General features: G+C 37.6%; 1 protein-coding gene across 1 annotated transcript in view; it reads left to right on the forward strand.

Annotated features, from left to right (window-relative positions):
• SCFD2 (sec1 family domain containing 2) overlaps positions 1-27,022 on the forward strand; it is a 432,834-nt gene that overhangs the window by 77,438 nt on the left and 328,374 nt on the right. Inside the window, exon 3 of the mRNA XM_035004995.1 lies at positions 4,179-4,306. Within this exon, the coding sequence (XP_034860886.1) occupies positions 4,179-4,306 (128 nt within the window). The remainder of the gene's footprint in view (positions 1-4,178; positions 4,307-27,022) is intronic.

The raw sequence follows: 27,022 nt of genomic DNA on the forward strand, positions 1-27,022 counted from the left end.
ACTGGATTATTTGTTTTAAAAAATTTTGCTTTCTATAGCTGTAAGTCTTGAGGTAATCTATAGAAAAGTTTCTTATTTTATTCCTGAAAATCAAAATTCTTTACATCAGCATGTCATATATAGGAGGATTGCTTGAGTTGGAGTTTTCAGTATTTCAGTGTGTATCATGAGTTCTATATTATGTATTGTTGAACTATTCATATTAAAAAATGAAGCTACTGGCAATGTTTATCCATACATGTATACAAGTAGATGGAAAAGACTAATGTACTTCCAAAACAGGCTTTCTTCTATATCTTATGAGAAAATTCTGACCTTTGATTTTTCTCTTATTACTACCACTGCTGTTGCCACTGCTATGTTTATTGAACGCTTAGTACGTGTCAGGCATTGTTCTAGGTGCTCTAGATATATTAACACCTTCAATTCTCATAATAATCCGCTGACTAGGTACTATTACCATCCCCAAGTTAACGGAGGAGGAAACATGTATAGAGAGATTAGGTAACTCTCCTGGGCTAACGAGTAGAACCAGACCCTTTATTGTTTGGTTCCAGAACGTGTGCTTCTACAATACTGCCTACCACTAGTCTATTACACTTGTTGTGATAGCACTCTGTGTATTGCTTATTCCGTCATTAGGAAAATAGAACATTTGCACAGTTGGAAAGGATAAAGAATTGCACAGAATACACTGTTAAGATTATAGTGTGGATTTTAATTAACTTCTCTTGACTTACAAAATTTGACATCAGGAATTGATTTCATATGAAACTTCAATAGTGTGAAATGTCTATTGGATCAATTTTTATGAGCATATTAAAGAAAGGCAGTGATTAATTCCCACATTCAACTCAGATGCTGACATAAGAGTAAGTGTGCAAACTACAACGCAGCAGTAACAGAGTGACTTGGAGAAGTGGGTGCATGACACAGCAGAGCGGCCAGTAAGTACAATTTGATCCCCTTTAGTGCCAGTCATTCGGAGAGCCAGAATTTGTTCATGCATGTTAACTTGGTAAACTTAAAATGACCATGTATGATGTGGGGGTCAGTTTGGTGTGTTTAGGAAACTGTTTTGTTCAGGAAGAAACATTAGAAACTGTCACACATGTCTAGACAATCAGAATTGTTTATATCAGCAAAACAATTTTCAAGGAAACATGACCTGACTCTGCATCAGTGTTAGAGATCATGAAAACCTTGTGTATTTCTTATAAAATGTTTCAGTAGAAAACAGCCAGAGTGTATAAGCCCCATGTGACTTTAATACATATGAACAAATCAGGATTGTATGAAAAAAATACTCAGTGTCATTAAGTGAAGTAGCTGAATATATTACAAACCCTTGATCACATTGACAGTATCATAGAAGTAGTCAACAACCATAACAATAATTGTGAATCAGGAAAGTGCTTTATGTGCATTATCATATTTAACCCTCTCACGGATGAGAAAATGGAGGGAAACAGTTACATGCACACGGTTGTACAACTAGCAAGTGTTATTCATTCACTTATTCAGTATTTATTGAGTATAACTACCATGGAGCCTGGCACTGTTCTAGGGAGTGGGGACTTAGCAATGAGTAAAACAAGGACCTACTTTCCGAGAAGGACCTTACCTTCTGGGAGGGAGATAGACAACAAACAGATAAACATGGAAGCATATGCTCAGTCAGTTGATAATAAAGATTATGTAGAACAGTAAGGCCCAGGAAGGGGGAGGAGTGCCAGGGTAAGGTGCCCGGATGGGCTGTCGTTACTTCTTTATATGGGATAGTAAGGGGGAACCTCTCTGAGAAGGCAAAGTTTTAGCAGACACTGGAAGAGAGAGAGGGATATTTGTAGAGGAAGAACATTCCTGGCAAAGGAGAAGAGGTCCCTGTGCTTGGAGTGCCTGAGGAAGATCAGAGAGGCTGTGTAGTTGCTAGGGGTGAAGGGGAGAATGGTCAGAGTTTGAACCCAGATTTTATCTGACCCCAAAGCCCACATTTTAACCACTACACTAATCCGGTGGGCCAATCACAGTATTACATAACCTACTGTGATTTTGGAGACACTCTGTATTAGCAAAATGCATACTCTCATAGAAAAGTGGAGGGCAGAGAAGTTCTACTCTAGAAGTTGTGTGTTGAGTTGAGAATATGTGAGAAATTCGTGTGGCTTGGGGAGAGGTGCTTTGGAGAACAAAAGGTAGGGAACAATTGTGGACCATATTGGGGAACCTGGGAGTATACCTCCCCTTCTCAGAATACTTTAGTGGTTCTCTATTGCCTTCAGAGTTTGGGGGACAGTATGTAGCTTTCCCAAAGCCCCATAGGATATAGACCTAGTTTTGAATGATGATAAAGACCATTTTCATTACTGCTAAGCTATGCTGCTCTTTTCAGAATGTGAAATCGTTGCATACTCCTTGGCTTCCTGTCACCTACGGAAGGATAAGCCTTGGCAGGGAGCGCAGGGCCATATGTAGTAGCTCCTTCCTCCACTTTTACCCTTCCTTCTGCTGCCCCTCCCTTGCATCCAGGCATGGAGCAAAACAGTACTCTTCAGTGCCATGTATGTGGGACTTTGTACTGAAATGAAATATCTGAAATATCCTTCTCTCTCTTGTTTTCTTGTTTAGAAAGATTTTTATATCCTTGAAGACTTGATCGCTTTCCTTCCCAGACTGAGTTACAACTTCTTGCCGTGGCTGCTTTCAGAGCTTACATATCTCTGTACTTGCTCATCATTTCCAGTGGAAATCATTCTTTGAGTCCCTGTCCTTCTAGCCAGGATTAGAGCCCTTGCTCTGTGCTACCAGAAAAAGCTATGCAAGCATGGACCTGCTTCTTATCACATTTTTGGGGGGGAGAATTTTCCAGCCTCTTCTTTCAGACTCTAAGTCATTGAGAGCGTGTGCCTCATTTTGATCTATGTTGCAACCACTTAAATGAGCACTTGGCGTATAGTTTACTGGCTCATTCAGATTAAACTTAGAATATTGGATGCTGAGTTATAATGATGACAGTTTTGATTAGAGCAAAACAAGTAGAATATGTTGGTCAGTGATGTCAGTTCACTCAGAAAAAAATAGGTGGTAATAAAAACAGCACTACTAAATGAAAGATTATTGTGTGCCAGATATTAAACTCAGTGCTGCAACACATCATTCCATTATTCTAAATGAAATTCAAACTTGAAAGATACACCTTATTAGGTATAACTTTCGAGTTAAATTAATGTCATATTAGATATAACTTTTAAAACTAAACTCTAAAAAATGCATTCATTTTCAAACTGTTGCTCACTGGATGGTAGGAGGTGTTAGTGGGACTTTAAGTGGAGGGAAAATGTCCTTAGAAAGGGACAGACATCAGCTTTGTTTTTTTATACTCCGTTTTTAAAGCATTACTACAAATGTGTATACTTGGCTACATGCAGAGATCTTCCGGAAAGAACACTGTACTCATTTATAATTTGGACATAGCATGGTGGGTGAGATAGAGGGCTGTTGGAAAAGTGAGCCCAGATGAGACCCTGCATAATGCAGTGCTTCGTGCTGGATCAAGCCTTTAATTGTAAAGGCTTCAGAAGTGCCATCCTTACAACCTAAGGCCCAAAGTGGGCTACTTAAGGCCACAGTCACTTAGCCTAATTCCTGACTTTCATTCAGTACAAAACCCATTCATTAGGAAGTCTATTGAGTAGTTTTTACACAGGAATTCTCATTGCTGATTGCTTTGTGTTTCCCTGACAAGTATACTATCTCAAACATATAAGCTTATAATCACTGATAAATCATTTTTAGACATGTTTTTAATTTGGGCTTATAAACCATTTATATGTTACTCTAGCAATGTTGAATTATACTCTGAAATATTTTTGAATGCAAATCTCAAAACAATTTATCATACACTTTTCTCACACTTCTCATAACACAATGTAGCTTTTCTTCCCACCCTTGCCCCCCAAAAAAGGGGGTGTTGATTTTATTATTTCCTTAATTTCTCAATATTTTGTGCTGAGTAAAGTGGATTAGATATTCTTTATTTAATCTTAGTACTTAAAGCCTATCAGAAGGAAAGACTATATTAGTGCTCAGAAAGGATATTTAAGAAATTATTTTGCTTTTGACTCTTCTCGTTATCCAGTAGACATTTATTCTAAAGCTCTTTTGTGGTTTTATTGCAGTGACCCAGCTGCCAGAGCTCTGTGGGAAGCCTTACTGAGCACCAAGCACAAAGAGGCAGTGATGGAAGTCCGGAGACATCTAGTGGAAGCAGCAAGCAGAGAAAACCTGCCAATCAAGATGAGTATGGGTAAGCATGTCCACCTCTAGGACAGACAGTAACCATGGGCTCCAAGGAAGTTGATTTGAGCTTCTCTGAACTGTGGGCCAATCTAGCCAGCATGGCATCTCAGTGAAAGTATCGAAGACATTTGTAAATTGTTGAAAGAGTAGGCAAGGAGTAGGGACACACTGCCCTCAGGGGTCAACAGTGACCCCCTTTTTTAGACTCAACTTTGGGAACGAACACCTCCTCTCCTACCCTCCCTCCCTCCCTCCCTCAACTTCCTTCCTTCCTTCCTCTCTCTCTCTTTCCACAGTTCTAGATACACATTAATAACAAGTGTGTCTACTGTATAGAGTTCCTTATCCACGAGAATGGTAAAACAAGAACAGATTCATATTGTGAATCAAGAAAAGTAGGATTGCACAAAGGTTTTGGTGATAAGGTTAATTTATATTGCAGTTCAATGATGTAACCTAACGATGCTATCACAGAGCATAAATCAATTTTTATTGCTCAATATAGGACTCCTGAAAGATCAACACACTTTACTTTTCTAAAGGACTGTATCTTTTTAAAAATATCAAAGCGAGAAATAAATTGTTAAAAAAGACAGGTAACCCCATGAATTCAAATTTAAATGTTTGAGTTTTCTGTTGAACAAAGGGGAGAAAAAAGCCTCAGATGAAATGATTTACATTCTCCCCAAACTCCAGACATGGGGAGAGAAAAAAGAAGGAAAGATACAGACAGTTGTTAGCAAACTTTGGTTGTAAGAAGAACTGAAAACATTGGCCGAAATCACACTTTATCCATGTGCCAACTGTAATTTGGTAAAAGCTTAACAGTGCGGCTCTCCGTTTCTGCTTCCTATCACTAGTCAGAATTTCTGGTGTGTCTCATTTTCATATACCAACAGATATATCACCATGAACAGTAAGAAAAGATCTGGAGCTTAAACATAATAAAACACTGGTATTTGAAAATTCCTTATCACATAGCTTATCATAAAAAAAATCATGCTCTGGCCTCTTAAATGGCTGGAATGCTTTTTCTAACACCATTTAAAACTATGAAATATGCTTTAAACTATGTACAATTCTCCCAACCCCTACTGTAAATTCTACTGAAGTATACATTTTTCTGTGATAGAGGTTTCTAATACTTTTGAGACATTAAACAGAAATTTTAACTCAAGATTGAGGATTCTCTTGTATTTAAATTGACTAAGAGTGAACCCGTGATTCTAACCTCAGATCTTAAATATAAAATTTCTCAGTACAAGGTAAAATCATATTAAAACCTTATGAACATCAATAGAAAGAAACACCATTCTGTGAAAGGAAAAAAGTTTAATTGCTAAAACAAAGAAAAAGTTCATTTTATCATTTCACATATAAACACATGCCGTATTTCCAAGAGCTTGTTATTAAATTGTCAGTTAGCTAAATAAATGTGTTCCAAAAAAGTGATTTTTAAAACATTGTAAGCTGAATTGATTTTTTCCCATTGGCTTTCAAGATGAAAAATGTATCCTGAAAGTACAAAAGAAGTAGACTCTGAGAAACCCATTTGTTTGGATCCAAAATGTCCATTTACAGAAGAAATGAGTAGAAGATACCTGTCTCAGTTTCAACATTTTACACAGAATCTGTCTCTCTGGAGTCCTTCTGTGGTTGGAGGATTTTCACCAGTTTGTCCTCTTGCTCTCTGCAGAATGGACATACTTCCCAGTGTTTAATGGGTGGCAGGAAGATCACATTGGAGCTGAAGGAAAACAGATTTCTATGACATCTTTCTTTTGCAGCCAGATTTCTTGGCAAAGTATTCTATGCTTGATTTATTCTGTTTCTTCATTATTTTCTTGCTTATTAATCTAGTGCAGTCTGTCTTCTGACACTTTTTTACTAAATGCTAAGTGAAATAAGTCAAGCAGAGAAAGTCAATTATCATATGGTTTCACTTATTTGTGGTACATAAGGAATAGCATGGAGGACATTAGGAGAAGGGGGGGAAATTGAAGGGAGAGATGAACCATGAGAGACTATGGACTCTGAGAAACAAACTGAGGGTTTTAGAGGGGAAGGGGTGGGGGGATGGGTTAGCCCAGTGATGGGTATTAAGGAGGGCACGTACTGCATGGAGCACTGGGTGTTATAGGAAAACAATGAATCATGGATCACTACATCAAAAACTAATGATGTATTGTATGGTGACTAACATAACATAATAAAATAAAATTAAAAAAAAAAAGTCTCCCAGACCACTAAATAGAAGTTTGTTTTTCTCAGTCCTCATCCTCCTTGACTTCTTTGTAGCATTCACTTCTAGACTCACTGCTGCCTTGTGCATGTGATTATGATGGGGTGCAAAACCAGCTATGTCTGGTTCTGTCACTGAACAGCCAAACTTCAATTTCTCTATCCAGAAAAATAGGGAAAATACCTATTTCCTGGAATATTGAAGAAGAAAGAAAACTCTGAGCACAGTGAAGGTCCTGACGGAAGCAGGCTGGGATTGGTGTGCAGTGGGCCTAGAAGCAGAAGTCTGGGAGAAGGAATCTACACGGGAAACCAGATTATAAGAAGGTTGTTTGACAAGAGGGCAATCAAAGCAAACAAACTGCGTTTGATGATTTTCCCCTTTCTTTCTGGGAAATATGCTTACTCATTCTTCCCAATTCACTTGTCCTTTTCTAGTCTTTATGCTGAGTATCTCCCTTTTGATAACACATTCTCTTTTTATGCAGAATTCTAAATAGTTTTCCCATTTTCAGCTTAGTGATGATTACATTCTGTCACCTTGTCCCTGAGTCTGTTCACCCCCCAAATCATGTTGCTTGTATTGGGATTTCCAAGCTTCTGTGGTCACTTCTGTAGAAAAATCTTTTGAGCTACATTTTCAGATGATAATCTGATCCATTACATTGAGATACATCTTAATTTACCCTCCAAGTTCTGGGCACTGTAGTGTCGCTTCATATACTATTAAATGGGATGAGTTCTTTCAACCGTTTGTGAAAAAAGGCCTTTTGCTCCCTTTACCATTGCAGTTGCCTCTAGTTTGGAGCCATAGACATAGCCCTAGTTTGTTCATGTCCCTCCGAAAATGTGATGTCCAGAGCTGAAGAACAGTGTCTTGGTCTTACCTCTTTTTGGATACTATACTTCTCCTAATGAAGCTCCAGATGAAATTAGTGAGTTTTGCTTCCCACCAATGCCACACTTAGTATCATTTCCTCCTTTACCACTTCATACTACTGGCTTTAAAAAACAGCAATAAGGGCGCCTGGGTGGCTCAGTTGGTTAAGCAACTGCCTTCGGCTCAGGTCATGATCCTGGAGTCCCTGGATCGCGTCCCGCATCGGGCTCCCTGCTCGGCGGGGAGTCTGCTTCTCCCTCTGACCCTCCTCCCTCTCATGCTCTCTGTCTCTCATTCTCTCTGTCTCAAGTAAATAAATAAAATCTTTAAAAACAAAAACAAAAACAAAAACAAAAAAACAGCAATAAATCAAAGCACTCTACAGTCTTACTCAATCTATACTTTTTTCAACATCGTTGAGGATACTGTGTTTCCTTTATTGGTACTTGAGTTCATCCAGTTCTGACTGGATAACAACTACACTTTGATCACATTAATATCTTTTGCCTTCATTTTGGAGAATTTTATCTGGGACTAAGGGGAGCATGTGTGCATACACATCCGTGTGTGTGTGTGTGTGTGTGTGAAATGAGTGGGGAAATTGTCAAACTGCAAAAAATCCAGTAAGACCCACATACCATGTGATATATAGTAATTTATAAAAGATGAGAAAATCTGGCTGCCTCACAGGACACATACACGGATTATTAACTGTCACACTTCCTTGTCTTCATATAGATGCTGTCACCACAATTTGAGGAATGGGGAAGGGAATTGATTTTTTAACAGAGGGTTTTTTTGGTTTTTTTTTTTTAAGTTTTATTTACTTATTTGTCAGAGAGAGAGAGCACAAGCAGGGAGAGCAGTGGGCAGAAGGAGAAGCAGCCCGCTGAGCGGGGAGCCCGATGTGGGACTCGATCCCAGGACGCTGGGATCATGACCTGAGCCGAAGGCAGCCGCTTAACCAACTGAGCCACCCACGCGCCGCTTAGCAGAGTTTTACACGGTTTGTTTCATGCAATGCTTTCAATAATCTTTTGAATTTGTTACTTTCTTTTTTTACTCCCATTTCACAGACAGGAAAGACTGAGACCCAAAAAGGTGCCGTTTCTTTGCCAGGATTCCCCTGCCAGTTGTGAAGTTATTGTCTCTCAGCTCTCACCTCACCCTTCCCATCTGTAACGCTCCGGCTGGCTCCCTGCTAGAGGGAGAGGGCAAGGCTGGCAGGGAAGGAGCCACGTGCCCCTTCCTCTCTGCTTCCTGCCGCCTTCCCTTCTGCTCGTCAGGGTCAGGCGGGCACCCCGGCACCACAGCAGCTCCGGGCCGCGTGGCCATAGCGGCTGAATCCACTGTGCAGTCCGCCGCCCGGTGCAGGAGCGGCTTCGTAGGCCTGCCCCTGCAGAGGTGCCCGCGCAGCCAAGGAGGGCTCAGTTCTCGGACGTCTGAGTTTCAGTCACACGTCCCTGTGTTTCTCAGTTTTAATAATTCCGACCTCTTCCCTTTGTTTCCTCTGTCCAGTGGTGGGATCTGCTTCCAGCAGTTGCCATGGCTACGATACCTTGGAGTTCTCTTTGTACCCTGTCAGGGATGCAGTTAACAGTTTTGCGCGTTACATTTTCTCTGTTCAGATAACTGCTGTGTCTTGTGCCTTTCTGGGCCCAGACTGATACAGTCTTACAGCAAGTAAGCCAGGATACAAACCTGGGTCTGCTGACTTCTGTATCAGGCCTCTGTCTAGATAGAGGAATCAAACTACTGAGACACAGAGATGATTGTGCCATTCCTGCGCTTAAAACCCTTGGGTGGGCCCCCACTGCCTCAAGAGAGTGGCCGACCTCCTCAGCATGCTGATTATAAAATTCCTCTGCCGTCTGGCTGGATGTTTTCCCCATCCTTTCCCACTGGCTTCCCTCCCTTCTCCCCATATCCCAGCAGGAACTCCTGCAGAGCCAGATCTTTCTTGTCTTTGCCTGCAATCTTCCCATTTGATTGTCCCTGCAGATCCACGTCCCCCTTCTCTACTGTGCTTCTGGAGACTAACCATTTTGGACTACCTCAACAGGCTTCCCTGTCCTTGACCTCTCAGGTAGATTCGGCCAATGGGAGGCACCGGCAGGGGTTTTAGAGGGTGAGAGGAGAATGTCGTTAGGGTATCATTTATCTGTCTTCTTCCTTGCCAGGGTGCTATTGGTTGCATCCTTCTACTCGTCCCTTGTTGGTTTCCTTAACCTGCATTCTTATAAAAAGTCCCATCATTAAGCTTGCCTTATTTTCCTTGTTTGAATGTGCCATCTCTTTCCTGCCCAGACCTTGACTAATATAACCATTCACTTTCGAGTGCACACGTGTGCATGCATACACACACACACACACACACACATCTTTCTTTTCAAAGCCCATCTTACTTTTCAGGATCTAATGTAGAAGTCACTTTCTCTGTGAAACCATATCTAATCTCCTTCTGCTTTTCTTCCTATGCCCTTCCTCAGCAGGCTGAATTGATTGCTCTGGCTTCTGAGGACTCACAGCTCTTTTTCTTGTTACCACAGTGCAATTGTAGCTAAATGTGTGTGGATCTGAAACCTGCTAGGTAGTGTCCATACCATATTCTTCCCTGGCTGTTTAGCTTGGTACATAGAGGATGGCTTAGTACTTGGGAATGGATTGCTTTTAATGAGTGTGGATGAGTAATAGAGGGACAATGCCTATTTAATATTTCTATTTACAAATTCCCTTTCTGATAATTCTTGTTCCTTTTGATGTGTGTGTAGCATCCAATCATGTCTTCTCCCTTGGGTTCTTTTTTCTTTTCTTTTCTTTTTTTTTTTTAAGATTTTATTGATTTATTTATTTGAGAGAGAGAGAGCGTGCATGTGCACGAGTTGGGAGAGGGGCAGAGGAAGAGGGACAAGCAAACTCCCTGATGCAGGGCTTGATCTCAGGACCCTGAAATCATGAACCTAGTCGAAGTCAGACACTTAACTGACTGAGCCACCCAAGTGTCCTCCTTGGGTTCTTTTCCCTTGGTCATCATGTCACTCTGCTCTTCTGATTATCTTTTTTTTTTTTTTAATTAGTTTCAGGGATAGAATTTAGTGATTCATCAGTTGCATATAACACCCAGTGCTCATTATATCAAATGCCCTCCTTAATGCCCATCACCCAATTATCCCTTCCCGCTACCCACTTCCCCTCCAGCAACCCTCAGTTTGTTTCCTAGAGTTCAGCATCTCTTATGGTTTGCCTCCCTTTTAATTTTTATCTTATTTTATTTGTCCTTCCTTCCCCTATGTTCATCTGTTTTGTTTCTTAAATTCCACATATGAGTGAAATATGATCATTGTTTTTCTCTGACTGACTTATTTCACTTAGCATAATACTCTCTAGTTCCACCCATATCATTGTAAATGGTAAGATTTCATATTTTTAGATGGTTAAGTGATACTCTATTGTGTGTATGTGTGTGTATATATATATCACATCTTCTTTATCCATTCATCTGTCAATGGACATCTGGGCTCTTTCCATAGTTTGGCTCTTGTGGACATTGCTACTATAAATATTGGGGTGCAGGTGCCCCTTTGGATCACTATGTTTGTATCCTTTGGGTAAATACCAGCAATTGCACTACTAGGTATTTATCATTGTGGTTTTGATTTGTATTTCCCTAATGTCGAGTGACACTGAGTACTTTTTCATGTGTCTTTTGGCCATTTGGATGTCTTCTTTGGAGAAATGTCTGTTCATGTCTTCTGCCCGTTTCTTGATTGGATTCTTTGTTCTTTGGGTGTTGAGTTTGACAAGTTCTTTATAGATTTTGGATACTAGCCCTTTATCTGATAAGACATTTGCAAATATCTTCTCTCATTCCATAGTTGCCTTTTAGTTTTGTTGGCTGTTTTCTTTGCTGTGTAAAAGGTTTTTATCTTGATGAAGTCCCAATAGTTCATTTTTGCTTTTGTTTCTCTTGCCTTTGGAGACATGTCTAGCAAGAAGTTGCTGCGGTTGATGTCAAAGAGGTTGTTGCCTGTGTTCTCCTCAAGGATTTTGATGGATTACTGTCTCACATTTAGGTCTTTCATCCATTTTGAGTCTATTTTTGTGTATGGTGTAAGGAAATGGTCTAGTTTCATTCTTCTGCATGTGGCTGTCCAATTTTCCCAACACCATTTGTTGAAGAGACTGTCTTTTTTCCATTGGATATTCTTTCCTGCTTTGTCAAAGATTAGTTGACCATAGAGTTGAGAGTCCATTTCTGGGTTCTCTATTTTGTTCCATTGATCTATGTGTCTGTTTTTGTGCCACTACCATACTGTCTTGATGATTACAGCTTTGTAATAGAGCTTGAAGTCTGGAATTGTGATGGCCACCAGCTTTGGTTTTCTTTTTCAACATTCCTTTGGCTATTCAGGGTCTTTTCTGTCTCCATACAAATTTTAGGATTGTTTGTTCCAGCTCTGTGAAGTATGTTGATGGTATTTTGATAGAGATTGCATTGAATGTGTGTATATTGCTTTGGGTAGCATAGACATTTTAACAATATTTGTTCTTCCAATCCATGAGCATGGAACATTTTTCCATTTCTTTGTGTCTTCCTTAATTTCTTTTATGAGTGTTCTGTAGTTTTCAGAGTAGAGATCCTTTACCTTTTTGGCTAGGTTTATTCCTAGGTTTCTTATGGTTTGGGGTTTAGTTGTAAATGGGATTGATTCCTTGATTTTTCTTTCTTCTGCCTCATTGTTAGTGTACAGAAACAGCTGACTTCTGTGCATTGATTTTTAAATCCTGCCACTTTGCTGAATTCCTATATGAATTCTAGCAATTTTGGGGTGGAGTCTTTTGGGTTTTCTACATAGAGTATCATGTCATCTGAAAAGAGTGGAAGTTTGACTTCTTCTTTGCTGATTTGGATGCATTTTATTTCTTTTTGCCGGCTGATTGCCGAGGCTAGGACTTCCAGTACTATGCTGAACAACAGTGGTGAAAGTGGACATCCCTGCCATGTTCCTGACCTTAGGGGAAAACCTCTCAGTTTTCCCCATTGAGAATGATATTTGCTGTGTTTTTCATATATGGCTTTTATGATATTGAGGTATGATCCTTCTATCCCTATACTGCAGAGAGTTTTTATTAACAAAGGATGCTGTATTTTGTCAAATGCTTTTTCTGCATCTACTGAGAAGATCATATGGTTCTTGTCCTTTCTTTTAATAATGTGGTTTATCACATTGATTGATTTGTGGATGCTGATGAACTGCCCTTGCAGCCCAGGAATAAATCCCACTTGGTTGTGGTGAATAATCCTTTTAATGTACTATTGGATCCTATTACCTAGTATCTTGACAAGAATTTTTGCATCCATGTTTGTCATGGATATTGGTCTGTAATTCTCCTTTTTGATGGGGTCTTTGTCTGGTTTTGGGATCAAGGTAATGCTGGCCTCATAGAATGACTTTGGGAATTTTCCTTCCATTTCTATTTTTTGAAACAGTTTCAGGAGAATAGGTGTTAATTCTTCTTTATATGTTTGGTAGAATTCTGCTGGGAGGCCATCCCTGATTATCTTCTTTTTTCTGATAATTGTTTAATGCCTTCTGTTACTTACTTCTAGTTTCCTAGAAGACTAGATATTTTTGTATCCCCTGTTGTGCCTTGTACATAGATACTCAGTTATATGATTGCCACTGATCTTAAAGCCTACTTCTATCCCTCCCTTCCCCACAAAAAACTGAAATACCCATTCAGTCTCATGGCTTTATCTTATCTGACACTTTCTCCAGTGTATCTCTCATCCCTTCCCATCCTCTCTAATAGACAGCATCTTATGTTCCTGTTGGTACTGTTTTTGTTCATATTGCTATTGCAGCAGTTACTACCAGACCCTGAGAATTTTTGCCTGTGCTTCTTAGTATTCTCCACACCTAACACAAGACTTTGAACTTACTCTATACCCAATAAATGTTCTTGAAATTAATAAGTACATTTTTGAATTAATACTATCAGTTGGTATTCATTATATACTTGTTTGATGGATTTCTTTTTGAGAACACTAGTTCTCAAACTTTTTGGTCTTAGAACCCCTTTACATTCTTAAAAATTATTGAGGACCTCACAGACTTTTGTTTATGTGGATTATATCTATTGACTCTTTGATAGGTAGACAATATTCCATTAGAAATTCAAGCAGGGAGAATTTTTAAAAATATTTATTAATATAAAAATACGGTAAACCTATTACATGTGAACATGAGTAATGTTTTTATGAAAAATAACTGTTTTATAAAACAAAATAATGTAGAGTAGCACTGTTTTACATTTTTGTGCCACCTCTAATGTCTGGTTTAATAGAAGACAGCTGTGTTCTCTTATTTTCTTCTTCATTTAATCTGTTATGTTACAGTATTTGGGATGAAGTGTATAAAAATAAATGGCCCTAGAAAGATATATATTTGGAAAAAGGAGGACTATTTTAATACCTTTTCAGAAAATTGAAGGCATTCTTCTTTGATACTACACCAGCTTTACAAGAGATAATTTCTTACATTTAATCACATTGTGAAATATGAAACCGTATCATTGGATTTTCCATACCGTATTTCATTAAAAGCCATTGATCTCTCTTGTGCTTTATGTGGATCTTTTATACACACGTTGTTTATACCATGTGCATTAGTCACTTGGAAAATGTTTGTTCTCTAAATTATGCAGATCTTCCGGTTGTTGACAGATATTATATAAAAAAACCATATTTGTTGATATCCCAATTAAATCATTAGAAAATGTTTAATTATTTGGAATATAAAGATATAGGGGCAGATATAAGCTTTCCAAAATTATAATTTTCACATGAAAACTTGACTTTTGCTCTTGACAGTACAAACCTTCATTGTCCTTGAAGTGACAGGCCCACTTCATTCATTTTTTGGGAAAATGTGTAAAGGATCAGAGTTTTTCATTTGTCTTTCCCAGTAAAAATTGTGTGCCATGAAAACAGGGGCTAGTTCATTTCACAACTCAAGTAATTGCCCTAGTGCTTTTCCTCAATCCAATCATTTTACTTCAGTTTGTACCAGAAGTGCTTTTTGTATATTTTCCATTTCTTTACGCAGGATATTGATGTTTTCTTAAGGGTTGAGATTTGATAAAATTAACAGCATTTACAGTTTCATCATGACCATTCTGAAGTGAAACTGACTGCTTGTGTAATTCAGCACCACTGCCTGTATTGGTGTGATGGCCCCAGCACCTTACCCACCATTGTTTTTGTACCACGTGTAAACACTACACAGTAACAAAATCCAGTAACATCTTAGTACTATTATGAAAATAACTTTGGCTTTTTTGACTACCTGATAGTATCTCAGGAAGCCAGAGGTCTGTGGAACATCTTTGAGAACCATCATTTAAAACAGTTCCACATTCCCTGGGATATAAGATTGGCACAATTTCCTAGAGATCATTGGAATCATATTTAGGTGTCAAAATAGAAAGGGAGAAAGCTCACTGAAATTTTTTTCTGTATATTATCCAGATCTACAGGTAATAGACTATCGTTTTTATTCATTTAAAAGATATTTATTATCTGCACATATTATATATTAAGTCCTTATAGGGGATAAGAAATGTATAAAATATTTTGTCTTCAAATGAATAAGTCATTTAACTTTTCTGAGTCTGTTTCTCCATCTGCAAAATGGGGGCTTAGCAGATTATCTGGTAATCTGATAATTAGATGAGGTGATTTATATGAAACATAGTGTTTGTGAAATTCAAGGTATTCTGTATAAGCAGGGTATAGTATGATGGAATTATTTATTGTCTCCTGGGCAGGTAAGTCACATTATAAACATAATGACCAATGGTCATGCAACTGCCACATGTGGGGGTGGAATTATTCTGTGTGAAGGATTTGTTCCCTGATCATCTCAGTTGGAAAATGTGTGGCTAGAGTAATGGTTTCTAGAAGTGAAAGTAGAGATTTGGGATTTAGTTACCTAATGATTATGTTGAAACCTAAGTAGTGAATTTCTAAAGGAAATCTAAGGTTGATCAACTAGAGAGAGAAGGTAGAATGGTTGAGAAGAAGGGCTGAAGGCAGAGACCTAAAGAAGACCTCTATTTAGGGGTATGAAGGTAGAGAATCTAGAGACACAGAGTTTGCACTGAGTTAATAATTAATAATGCCTGAACGCTTTAAGGTCACTAAACAAATGCTTCCCTCTCATACTCCATCAGCTAAAACAGAACTCAAGTTGCCTCTGCTTCTCTGTTTTCCTCATCGGCAAAATGGGAATCTGAATTTCTAACATCCCTTCTTCAAGCATCTACTCTCTGGTCCTATATTTTTAACTTAAATTGGTGCATCTTTTTTCTCTTCTTTTTTCCTCATCTGCCTCTTCCTCTTCCTCTTCCTCTTCATTTTTATGTTTTCTCAACATAAAAGGGATCTTCAACATGAGACTATGGGCTAGGAGTTTAAAAACCCAGGAGAATGATATGCTGAGAAAGTCCGTGGCAACAGGGTGGGATTTCTTTACCTAGAGGCTCCCCTAAGAGCAGAAATTCTTTTCCAAGTCAGAGTGGTCCCACCAAGGAACTGCCCCTTCCCTGGCAGCCTTGGATACTGCCTTCTAGATAACCGGGGTAATCTATCTGTTCCCTTCCATGCTCTCTCCTGAGTTTATAAATGTTGATGCAGTGTTTAAGTTAGCCTCAGGAAGGCTGCATTTCCAAGCAAAATCAAACCATAAATGCTTCTGGTGGTTTTATATTTCAGTGTTTTGTATAACTTTCAGGGAGAGCTGTTTATTTTCTATCTGTGACCCCTGGCCCCTCAGCAGTTACACTTGATTCCATGCTATCCTGAAAACATATTTTACAATAAACTTCTGAATTTTGGAACCATTTGATTGAAATTGATTTGTATAATTAGAATGCTATTTTAGCATTAGTTTCTTACTCTATCTCTGTAATACCATAGAGCTCAAAATTTGTGTAACGAGAGACATACACAATTTAAAGGATATCCCAGGAAACCTTCAGTATATATGGAGTTACAAAATGGATATCAATTCCCAGCTGTACTTTATCTAGCTTTCACTAAACAGATGGCTGTATATACTGCCCTTCAGATCCCTATGGTAGAAGATTTATAACGTCTTCCTTCTTCCTCCTTGTTTCAGCATCTAATAGTCATCGCAATCATGAAGTATTTTTCTCATTTCTGACTTAAATCTCTCCACCTGCATGTTAACCATAGTCCTTTGCCCTTCGACCTCGATAGAGGTGGGAAGCAGGCAGGTATGATTACTCTTCTATTTCTTTAATCTGTTGAAAGACAATGCTTTATCCATTGTACAAATCTGTTTATTCTACTTGAGACAGACATGATTTTATTTCAGAATCAAGAGTCTATTTAAAAAGTAATACTAGCACATGCTTCTAGAAAATTCAAATCATAATGTACATGAAATAAAAAGTGAAGGTATATCCTCCCTCCCCACCGTCTTGCTCTTCAACATAATCTTTGTTCCTAAATTAGTATCTTGCTTTCCAGGCCCTTTTCTGTGTAGATAAGAAAGTAAGTAAATAAATATGTAAAAATATTATGAGAACAATAAAATAAAGATGCATATTATAATATGGCAATGTGGTTTCCACTGTGATTCTTTCATTAGTGTTTTGGCTACCCAACGTAAAATACCAGAAGGAAACTTAGTGATACAGTAGTGCTTCATTTTAAACATTACATGTGTACTTTTAAAACTATTTTAAATTGTTAAATTTAATCAAATTTTAAAAATGTGAAGATATTGATACAACCATGGAAAACTCTTTTGACAGTGTCAACTAAAGAGAAGTATACACTCACCCAGCAAACGTGGGCATATAACCAGTAGAAATGAGTGCTTATGTCCACCAAAAGACATGTAATAGAATGTTCATAGCATCATTATTTATATTGGCCCCATCTGTAAAATCTAAGTGTCCTGCAAAGCAGAATAGATGAAGAAACTGGTATAGTCAGAGCAATAAAGCATGGTTAAAAAAAAGAAGAAAGATTGAGATTCTGGATAATGTTGAACAAAAGCTAAACACAAAAGAGTACATATGTATAACTTCATTTATATGAGGTTCAAAAGCAGATAAAAAATGATCTGTGGTGGTAGAGATAGAAGTAATGGTCTACCTTTGTGGCATTATTGACTGGATAAGTATAAGTATATGGAGGAGTCTTCTAGAGTATTGGGCATATTCTTTATGTTGATCTGGATAGTGGTTACATGGGTAGATACATATGTAAAAATTAATTGAACTGTGCACTTAATATTTGTATACTTTGCTTTATGTTATACTCCTCACTTTCCACGTCTGTCATACCTGAGGCTTCTGAGTCTGGTGTTGCTGTTACCTTCTGCGGAGGTAGCTCCCTCTGCTGTACCACCTTTTCATGTATTCTGGGCAAAGCCTTTTTGGGTGGCTGAAGGTAGGAGTTTTATTTTTATTGTTTTGCTCCATCATTTAGTACTCTTCCATTCCTCTTTTATCTTCCATGCATTTATACTTTAAATTTTTAAAGTTAAAATTTTAAAAATTTAAAAAATTTAAAAAGTGAAAATTTTTAAAAATATGATAAAAATGACAGTATTATTATTATATTAAAAAATTAGAGTTCACTTATAATTACTTGAATATTCTCATTTCTGCTTTTCTCAGTTATAACTAAGTATAACTAAGCATCATTGTGTCTCCCAATGGAAAATTCCATTCAGGTTTTATTCCAACATATGTAGATCTATAGCAGTGTATCTTTTTTGTAACTAAGGAAATTTGGGAATGGGCTTTTTCTTGGGTGATGAAAATGTTCTCAAATTATATGGTGGTGATAATTACACAACTCTGTAAATATACTCTAAACCACTCAATTGTATAATTTAAGGGTGAATTTTATGGTATGTAACAAAACAAAATTCAGCCAAAGTTTAAGCATAAACTGTAACTGTCCTAAAATGTAGAAAAAAACAGGAAATGGAAAAGATGATAGAAAAGATAAAAGATATAGAGAACCAATCCAGGATATCCAAAAACTATATTAGAAGTTTCAGAAAGAAAGAGAAAGCAGAGAATAAGAAATTAGCAAAGGAAGAATGTGAGACTTTCTCAGATGTGAAGAAAGACATAGTTAAATTGAATAGGCTTACTGAGAAGAAATTGGGAAGAATAAAAAGACCTCTAAGCTAGACATAATAACTGTGAGTCCTTAGAGCATAAGAGAGTAAGATCCTAAAGGCCCCAAGATGGAAAAAAGAAGCTCACCTACAAAGGAACAGGAATGAGACTGGCACACATTCTTTATCAGCAACCCTGAAAACCAGAAGATAATGAATAATGCATTATTGGCCACCTAGAATTCCAGACCCCAATAAACTATCATGAAACTTTGAGGACAAGAAAATGCCTTTTCAGGGATACAAAAATTCTGCTTTCTTCAGAGTTCCTTTTCTGAGGTTACTTAAGGATGTCCAGTAAGAAAAGGCAGTATACCAAGAAGGAAAAATCAGGGGTTTAATGAAACCATTCCAACAGAGGAGAGCAATAAAAGGAGTTCCAGGCTGCTGGCTGTGCAGAAAGGCCTAGAAAACAATCTGCCTAGGTTGGAATGGGAGAATGAAAGGTTTGACAGTATTCAGGGAGGGGGAAAAAAAAACCCAGACTCCAAAGATAGGATACTGTATTGGAGGTTAGAATACTTTAAAGCTTTGATTAAGTAGATAATGCAAAGGAAGGGGGGGAGGGAGGAAGGAAGGAAGGAAAGAAGGAAGGAAGGAAATACGCCACAGAGCATTCTAGAAGCAAAGTGTATTATATGCATAAGGAAAGGTAATCATAGCACATAATTTGGCTCTGTCATTAATAGTTATATAGTTTATACTGATGTAAGCACTATTGATTGATTTTGAACTTTTCTAATGAAACCATAGAAAAAGCACATAAAAATAAATATGGTTACAGAACAAAATATAAATGCCAGTCATTGTGACAAGGTAAAACTAAAAGTACAGTTGATTTGCAAGATGAAAGGGGGGAACTAAGAAGTAAGGGGGAAGAAGTATAAGGGGGCTATTATTCTCTTCTTAGAACATGAAAAGCCGTAAGATACCATCTGTATTCGACAGAACAAAAAAGAAAGTTTTAGTATATAATGTATGTTACAAAGATAACCAACAGATGGGGGCAAAATGTTTGAAATCTTTTGTCTGCTTATAGACTATCTCACAATCTCTTTATTGTGTGTTCCTGTCCCTTTTCATTTTTTTCTGTCATTCTGATGGAGTAAGGAGAGGATATACACTATGTGCTCAGTCTACCTTCTGAGTCTGTTGTATGTTTTGTTTTGTTTTAAAGATTTTATTTATTCATTTGAGAAAGAGAGAGAGAGAGCACAGAGGGAGAGTGAGAGGGAAAAGCAGACTCCCTGCGGAGCACGGAGCCCAATACGGGGCTTGATCCTAGGACCCTGAGATCATGATCTGAGCTGAAGGCAGACGCTTAACTGATGGAGCCACCCAGGCACCCCTGAGCCTTTTGTATGCTATTCACAAAACTCCTAAACCATCTTTCATGCACTAGATTCTGGCTCTCTTATGTCAACTGTTGAATTAACATTCGAAATTTTCTCTGATGGTGCTGCCAACCAGTCAAAAGCTTAATTTTAGTAGAGTTGTCACGTTTGATATATATATTGTTGTGGGTGTTTTTGCTATAATGTGTATACATTCCTGGAAAAGTTGTTTTGCAAAATCACATATTAGGATAAAAAAATACCATTAGTGGAGGCCCATTCAAAAATCTTTGCAGATTAATAATCAGAGCACTGACAAAACCAGTAAGAATCTTGATAAAATACCAGTATAGTTAAAAAGATGTGCTAAATTTCTAGAAATAAAGAAATGTTACAGCTTATACAGGACTTTATGTGAACAAAAGAGTTGAAGGTAGCTCACTGGAAGGGAATATGAAGAGGAGTAGAGGCTGTTGAGTTGCACTGAAGATCAGGGAGAATCAAACAGGAAGCACTTCCAAGATAGGGCACGTGGCCAGGCAGAGCCAAGGGAAAGAGCTAGAGATGCATGGGCACTGCATACCGTGCTTGGTTCCTCTCGTGGCTTGCGGTGTTCAGCTGTGTTTGTTTACTTTGTGTTCAGCTGCTGTTATTAGGTGGCACAAAATATTGAAATAATGAGAAAAAAACAAATGAACAGATGTGACTTTTGTGTAATATTGAAATTATTCTGTTTGCCAATTGTGTATGAGCAAATAAATCAGAGTTTCAGCAGGACCTCTTATATATAAGTATTTTAATGTACTGCGCCTTTATTATATTAGAAAAATGATTAAAAAGGAGACAATTGAAATGCTGATTTTTGGGAATGCAAGACTTAAAACACCTAGGTTTGTTTATTCAAATTTCATACACTGTTTTCATGAAAATGATGAATAAAAAACATGCAATGACAGTCTTATTATTTCTATTGCCAAGAGGTTTTAAAAAAATTTAGTAGCTAAATATGGTATTTTAGACAAAATTTCTGGTGGTGGTTGCTTTCTACCATTAAGACACAGTTTTATGATTAAATCAAACCCGGCATTGACAGAATATTCTTTATTTTATTTTATTTTATTTTTTTATTATTATGTTATGTTAATCACCATACATTACATCATTAGTTTTTGATGTAGTGATCCACGATTCATTGTTTGCGTATAACACCCAGTGCTCCATGCAGAACGTACCCTCCTTAATACCCATCACCAGGCTAACCCATCCCCTCACCCCCCACCCCTCTAGAACCCTCAGTTTGTTTCTCAGAGTCCATAGTCTCTCATGGTTCGTCTCCCCCTCTGATTCCCCCCCTTCCAGAACATTCTTTATTTTAAGCATATCAACAAAAAATCATGTATGTATAGATATGTATAGATATTTTAAATATATTTTAACAAACCACAAAACAGGTTGAGAAAATTATAATTTATCAAGTGTATGTAGTTAATGGAAAAATAGGCTCCATGATGCATTTGATTTCAGTTGAATTCAATATTGTAAGGATCACAAACAATATTAAAATGTTAAATCCTTTTGTTTTCCAAATCTGTCCACTTTCCCTCAAGAGATAATTATATTTTAATAAGGATTTAAAAATATATAGAGAATTGATGGTTGATAAAGTTTTATGTTTTTCTCTTAGCTAAATCTAAGAAGCCTATTTCTCTTTCTTAAAAACTCTTAAAAAAAAAAAAAAAGAAAGCCCAATAGCTTTTCTTACTTGAAAACTATTTTTCAGATTTCAAATCATCATCTTTCCAAAAGTTGCTATATATTATACAGTCTTGATATCAAATAACCTTTGTTTTTATGGCTTTAAAAAGTGTGTGGCAAGGCCTTCTGAATGGACATTTTAAAATCACCATGTAAGTTTGCATGCCAAGCTTTTGTTGTTGTTTTCTGATATGAGATATGAATACATGTCCTGCTCTTACTTTTTCAGCACCTGCTTCTGGTTGTTTGCTGTTTTAGTTGATGTGAACTGAGCAGCTTTCTCAAGTCATCAGTCTCATTGTAGCATTTTTGGCAGTCAGTTAGTTGATTTCCATTTGTTTTATGTAAGGTTGTGATTAACTTTAAGATTTTGAAAATCTCACTAGCCTATATTTTATTTTATTTATTTTTTAAATTTTATTTTATTATGTTATGTTAGTCACCATACAATACATCATTAGTTTTTGATGTAGTGATCCACAATTCATTGTTTTCGTATAACACCCAGTGCTCCATGCAGTATGTGCCCTCCTTAATACCCACCACTGGGCTAACCCATCCCCCCACACCCTCCCCTCTAAAACCCTCAGTTTGTTTCTCAGAGTCCATAGTCTCTCATGGTTCCTCTCTCCCTCCGATTCCGCCCCCCCTTCATTTTTCTCTTCCTTCTCCTAATGTCCTCCATGCTATTCCTTATGTTCCACAAATAAGTGAAACCATATGATAATTGACTTTCTCTGCTTGACTTATTTCACTTAGCATAATCTCCTCCAGTCCCATCCATGTTGATGTAAAAGTTGGGTATCCATCCTTTCTGATGGCTGAGTAATATTCCATTGAATATATGGACCACATCTTCTTTATCCATTCATCTGTTGAAGGGCATCTTGGCTCTTTCCACGGTTTGGCTATTGTGGACATTGCTGCTATGAACGTTGGGGTGCATATGGCTCTTCTTTTCACTACATCTGTGTCTTTGGGGTAAATACCCAGTAGTGCAGTTGCTGGGTTATAGGGTAGCTCTATTTTTAATTTTCTGAGGCACCTCCACACTGTTTTCCAAAGTGGCTGTACCAACTTGCATTTCCACCAACAGTGTAAGAGGGTTCCCCTTTCTCTCCATCATTTGTTGTTTCTTCCCCTGTCCATTTTTGCCATTCTAACTGGTGTAAGGTGGTATCTCTGTGGTTTTGATTTGAATTTCCCTGATGGCTAAAGATGATGAACATAAGATACCTCGGAATAAACCTAACCAAAGAGGTAAAGGATCTGTACTCTAGGAACTACAGAACACTCATGAAAGAAGTTGAAGAAGACACAAAAAGATGGAAAAACATTCCATGCTCATGGATCGGAAGAATAAACATTGTTAAAATGTCTATGCTACCCAGAGCAATCTATACCTTCAATGCCATCCCGATCAAAATTCCGGTGACATTTTTCATAGTGCTGGAACAATCCTAAAATTTGTATGGAATCAGAAAAGACCCCGAATTGCCAAGGAAATGTTGAAAAGGAAAAACAAAGCTGGGGGCATCACGTTGCCCGATTCCAAGCTATATTACAAAGCTGTGATCACCAAGATAGCATGGTACTGGCACAAAAACAGATGTACAGACCAATGAAACAGAATAGAGAGCCCAGATATGGACCCTCAACTCTATGGTCAAATAATCTTTGACAAAGCAGGAAAAAATATGCAATGGAAAAAAGACAGTCTCTTCAATAAATGGTGCTGGAAAAATTGGACAGCCACATGCAGAAGAATGAAACTCGACCATTCTCTAAGACCATACACAAAGATAAACTCAAAATGGATGAAAGACCTCAATGTGAGACAGGAATCCATCAAAATCCTAGAGGAGAACATAAGCAGTAACCTCTTTGACATCACCCACAGCAACTTCTTTCAGGATACATCTCCAAAGGCTAGTGAAACAAAAGCAAAAATGAACTTTTGATACTTAATCAAGATAAAAAGCTTCTGCACAGCAAAGGAAACAGTCAACAAAACAAAGAGGCAACTCACAGAATGGGAAAAGATATTTGCAGAGAAAGGGCTGGTATCCAAGATCTATTAAAGAACTTCTCAAACTCAACACTCAAAAAACAAATAATCAAATCAAAAAAATGGGCAGAAGACATGAACAGACACTTCTCTGAAGAAGACATACAAATGGCTAACAGACACATGAAAAAGTGTTCACTAGCGTATATTTTAAAGCACCTGTGTGACCTACTTCTTTACTGAATTCCAAGCAGCATGTTATGGAGCAAAAAGAAATCTGCTATCAAGATGTACCTAATGAAGTGTTACTGGCATTTGTACATAAAAAAAAAAAAAGCTATATAGAGGGGAACAGAATAGGGCAGCAAAGGCAAATAATTACTAAATTCACAATGTAGTGTGTTGTTGCATTTCCAATTACCAAATTCTCTATACTCATTTGTTCCTTTGGATCACATGCCTTAGGTGGGCAGGCAGCATTACGTAAATAAGATGACTAGAGGCTGAGCTAGGAAATGCTAACTAGATAAAAAGTTCACCTATATTTTTGAATCAAAGAAACTCTTATCTTTAAATTGAATATATGGTTATTACAACAGAAATCTAAACAGACCTTCTGATGACTTGCTCTGATGATTTCTCTCTATAAGACAGTTAAATTGCAAATAGGTTATATGTATTTTGAGCTTAATTCTGCCTCCTTAGTTAAGGAGATAGGGTTGGACAGTTCAGCAGTTTTGAATCTTAAAGGGCCTTTCACGCTTTCGAGACATTTTGTATTTTTCCTCAGCAGTATTACCGCAAACATGATTAAGTAATTATTTGTATAATTGTTTAATGAACATCTCTCTTGATAGACTAAGCTCTATGTGTACAGGAACCGAATTGCCATCACCAGCAGTACAATGTGTAAACAAATACATGGAGGTCATGTCAATCATTGATTGAACGCATTTCATGTGAAAATTTTTTTAATAGGCATTAAAAGATGTCATTGTGTAAACATGTTATCATTTGCACAAAAGGCCTCCATCCCTAAATGAGAATGATATGTAATAGATTGAATTAAATAGGAGGGTATCAAGGAGACATTTGTCTTTTATATTTGTTCACTGTGAGGACAAAGAGTTTTGTCTGATTTGTTTGCAGGTTTATTTCTAGCAATAAGAACAGTGTCTGTCACAGAAATATATGTTGAATCAATGACTTAATAAAAGTAATGGCACAATTTAATAATAAGAAAGTAAACAACCTAATAAAAAATGGGCAAAAGATTTGAACAGACACTTCACCAAAAAACATACAGGATGGCACATAAGAACATAAAAAGATGATCAACATTATTCATCATTAGAAAAATACAAATTAAAACCACAGTGAGATGTTGCTACACATGTATTAGAACGACTAAAATAAAAATAACTGGTAGTAGCAACGGCTGGTGAGGATGTGAGGTACTAGAATTCTCATAGGTTGCTGGCAGGACAGGCTGCTTTGGAAATCAATTTGTCAGTTTCTTACAAAGTTAAACATACATTTAGCATATGACCCAGCAACCCCAGGTCTAGAAATTTACCCAAGAAAAATGAAACCATTTGTCCACACACACATACTCACATGAAAACCTGAACATGGATATTTATGAAGGCTTTATTCATAATTTCTAAAAAATTGGAACTAGTCCAAATGATCACTAACTGGTGAATGGCTAAATGAATGGCTAAATAAACTATGACACATTCATACAATGGAATATTATTCAGCAAGAAAAGGGAGCAAACTACTAATACAAGCAACAAGAAGGACGAATATCAAATGCATTATGCTGAAGTGAAGGAAGCCAGAATCAAACGGCTCCCTACTGTATAATTTCATCTATATAACATTCTGGAAAAGCTGAACTATGGGACAGAGATCAGATAAACACAGAAGTGCTCACAAGGGCTGGGGTGGAGAAGGAGAATTGACTACAAAGGAGGTAAAGTCTTTGGAATGATGGAAATGTTCTGTATCTTGACTGTGATAGTGCTTACCCAACCATATGCATTTGTCACAATTCCTAGAGCTGTACACCAGAAGAAGGGTGAACTTTATGTAAATTATACCTTAATAAACCTGACTCAGAACCAGACAAAGAAGGAGTTGATGAGGCTCTTCTCTGTAAGTAGTTAAGCAAGTAGATCATTAGCTTGCTGCCTTGAGAATCAGGAATGAACTCAGACTTTACCAAGGAACCAAAGAAATGAGTGAGGCTTGCTTCACTACTTACCATTCCACTATTCTTATTCTTTCTGTTGCAGGCGTATAACTTTCTTGTGGCAAGGTCTTTGGTTTTTGTGTATTGTGATCAAAAACCACTTATTAAGTGATACCTGATATTTAGCATTGTGTAAGACACCGAACTCCCAGTGCCTCAGGTGGGTCTAACAGATGCAGCACATGCCTTGTTTGCCACCCCGTAGAGTTGCTATGAGAATGAAAGAAGATGGCATACTTGCACTATGTAAACTGTAAGGTGCTGAGTAAATATAGGTGATTTCATTGCTAAATATTAAACCTAGATATAATAAACAAACTTGGATTTCAGGCATTGGAGAGCAACCCACAAACATGTTATGGATAAGGTGTGTAGGAAAGGTTTACCTGACCTGCATCTATGTTTGGCCCCACTGCTACCTCCTTGTCCAATGGAGAGAATCTGGTGTTCAGGAGTTTTGTCCATAGCACCCATTGATCAGCAGGAATGCAGTTTGATAACGTTGGACAATGTGAAGTGACTCAAAGGACTGCAATAGGCAAATGTTGGACTTAGAGGCTCTAAAGGAGTGAATATTCAACAAACGTTTTGTTTTTCTGTACTATCTAGTCTTTTATGAGATAGGGCTCTTGTTTTAGTCTAGGTGACCATTGTAGTAAATGTGCTGTATCACTCATATGCAGTGTTTTCTTCTGATGCCTCATCTTCCAGTGTTTTTGCCACCCCAGGTCTCCATAGATTTTTATTTCATGTGACAGCCAGCTTTGATCCTCATGAATATTGTCATGAACCCAGTGATATCAGTGATAAGGTTTTAGCCACAGTTGTAACGGATTTCTCTTCTTACTTTCTATACATACACACACCATTAGAAATTTTGCCTTTTTGCTTCTTAGATCGCTATGTACTCTGCTTGGAGAGGCACTCCATGCTGAGCTCAAAGAATACTTATTTGGATGACTTTGAGAATTTATTTGTGGGGCATTGCAGAATTATAAAATAAGTTCTACTAGTAATATA

The sequence above is a fragment of the Mirounga leonina genome, unplaced genomic scaffold (genome assembly GCF_011800145.1).
Source record: "Mirounga leonina isolate KUSES-001 unplaced genomic scaffold, KU_Mleo_1.0 Mir_129, whole genome shotgun sequence".
Classification (NCBI taxonomy): Eukaryota; Metazoa; Chordata; class Mammalia; order Carnivora; family Phocidae; genus Mirounga; species Mirounga leonina.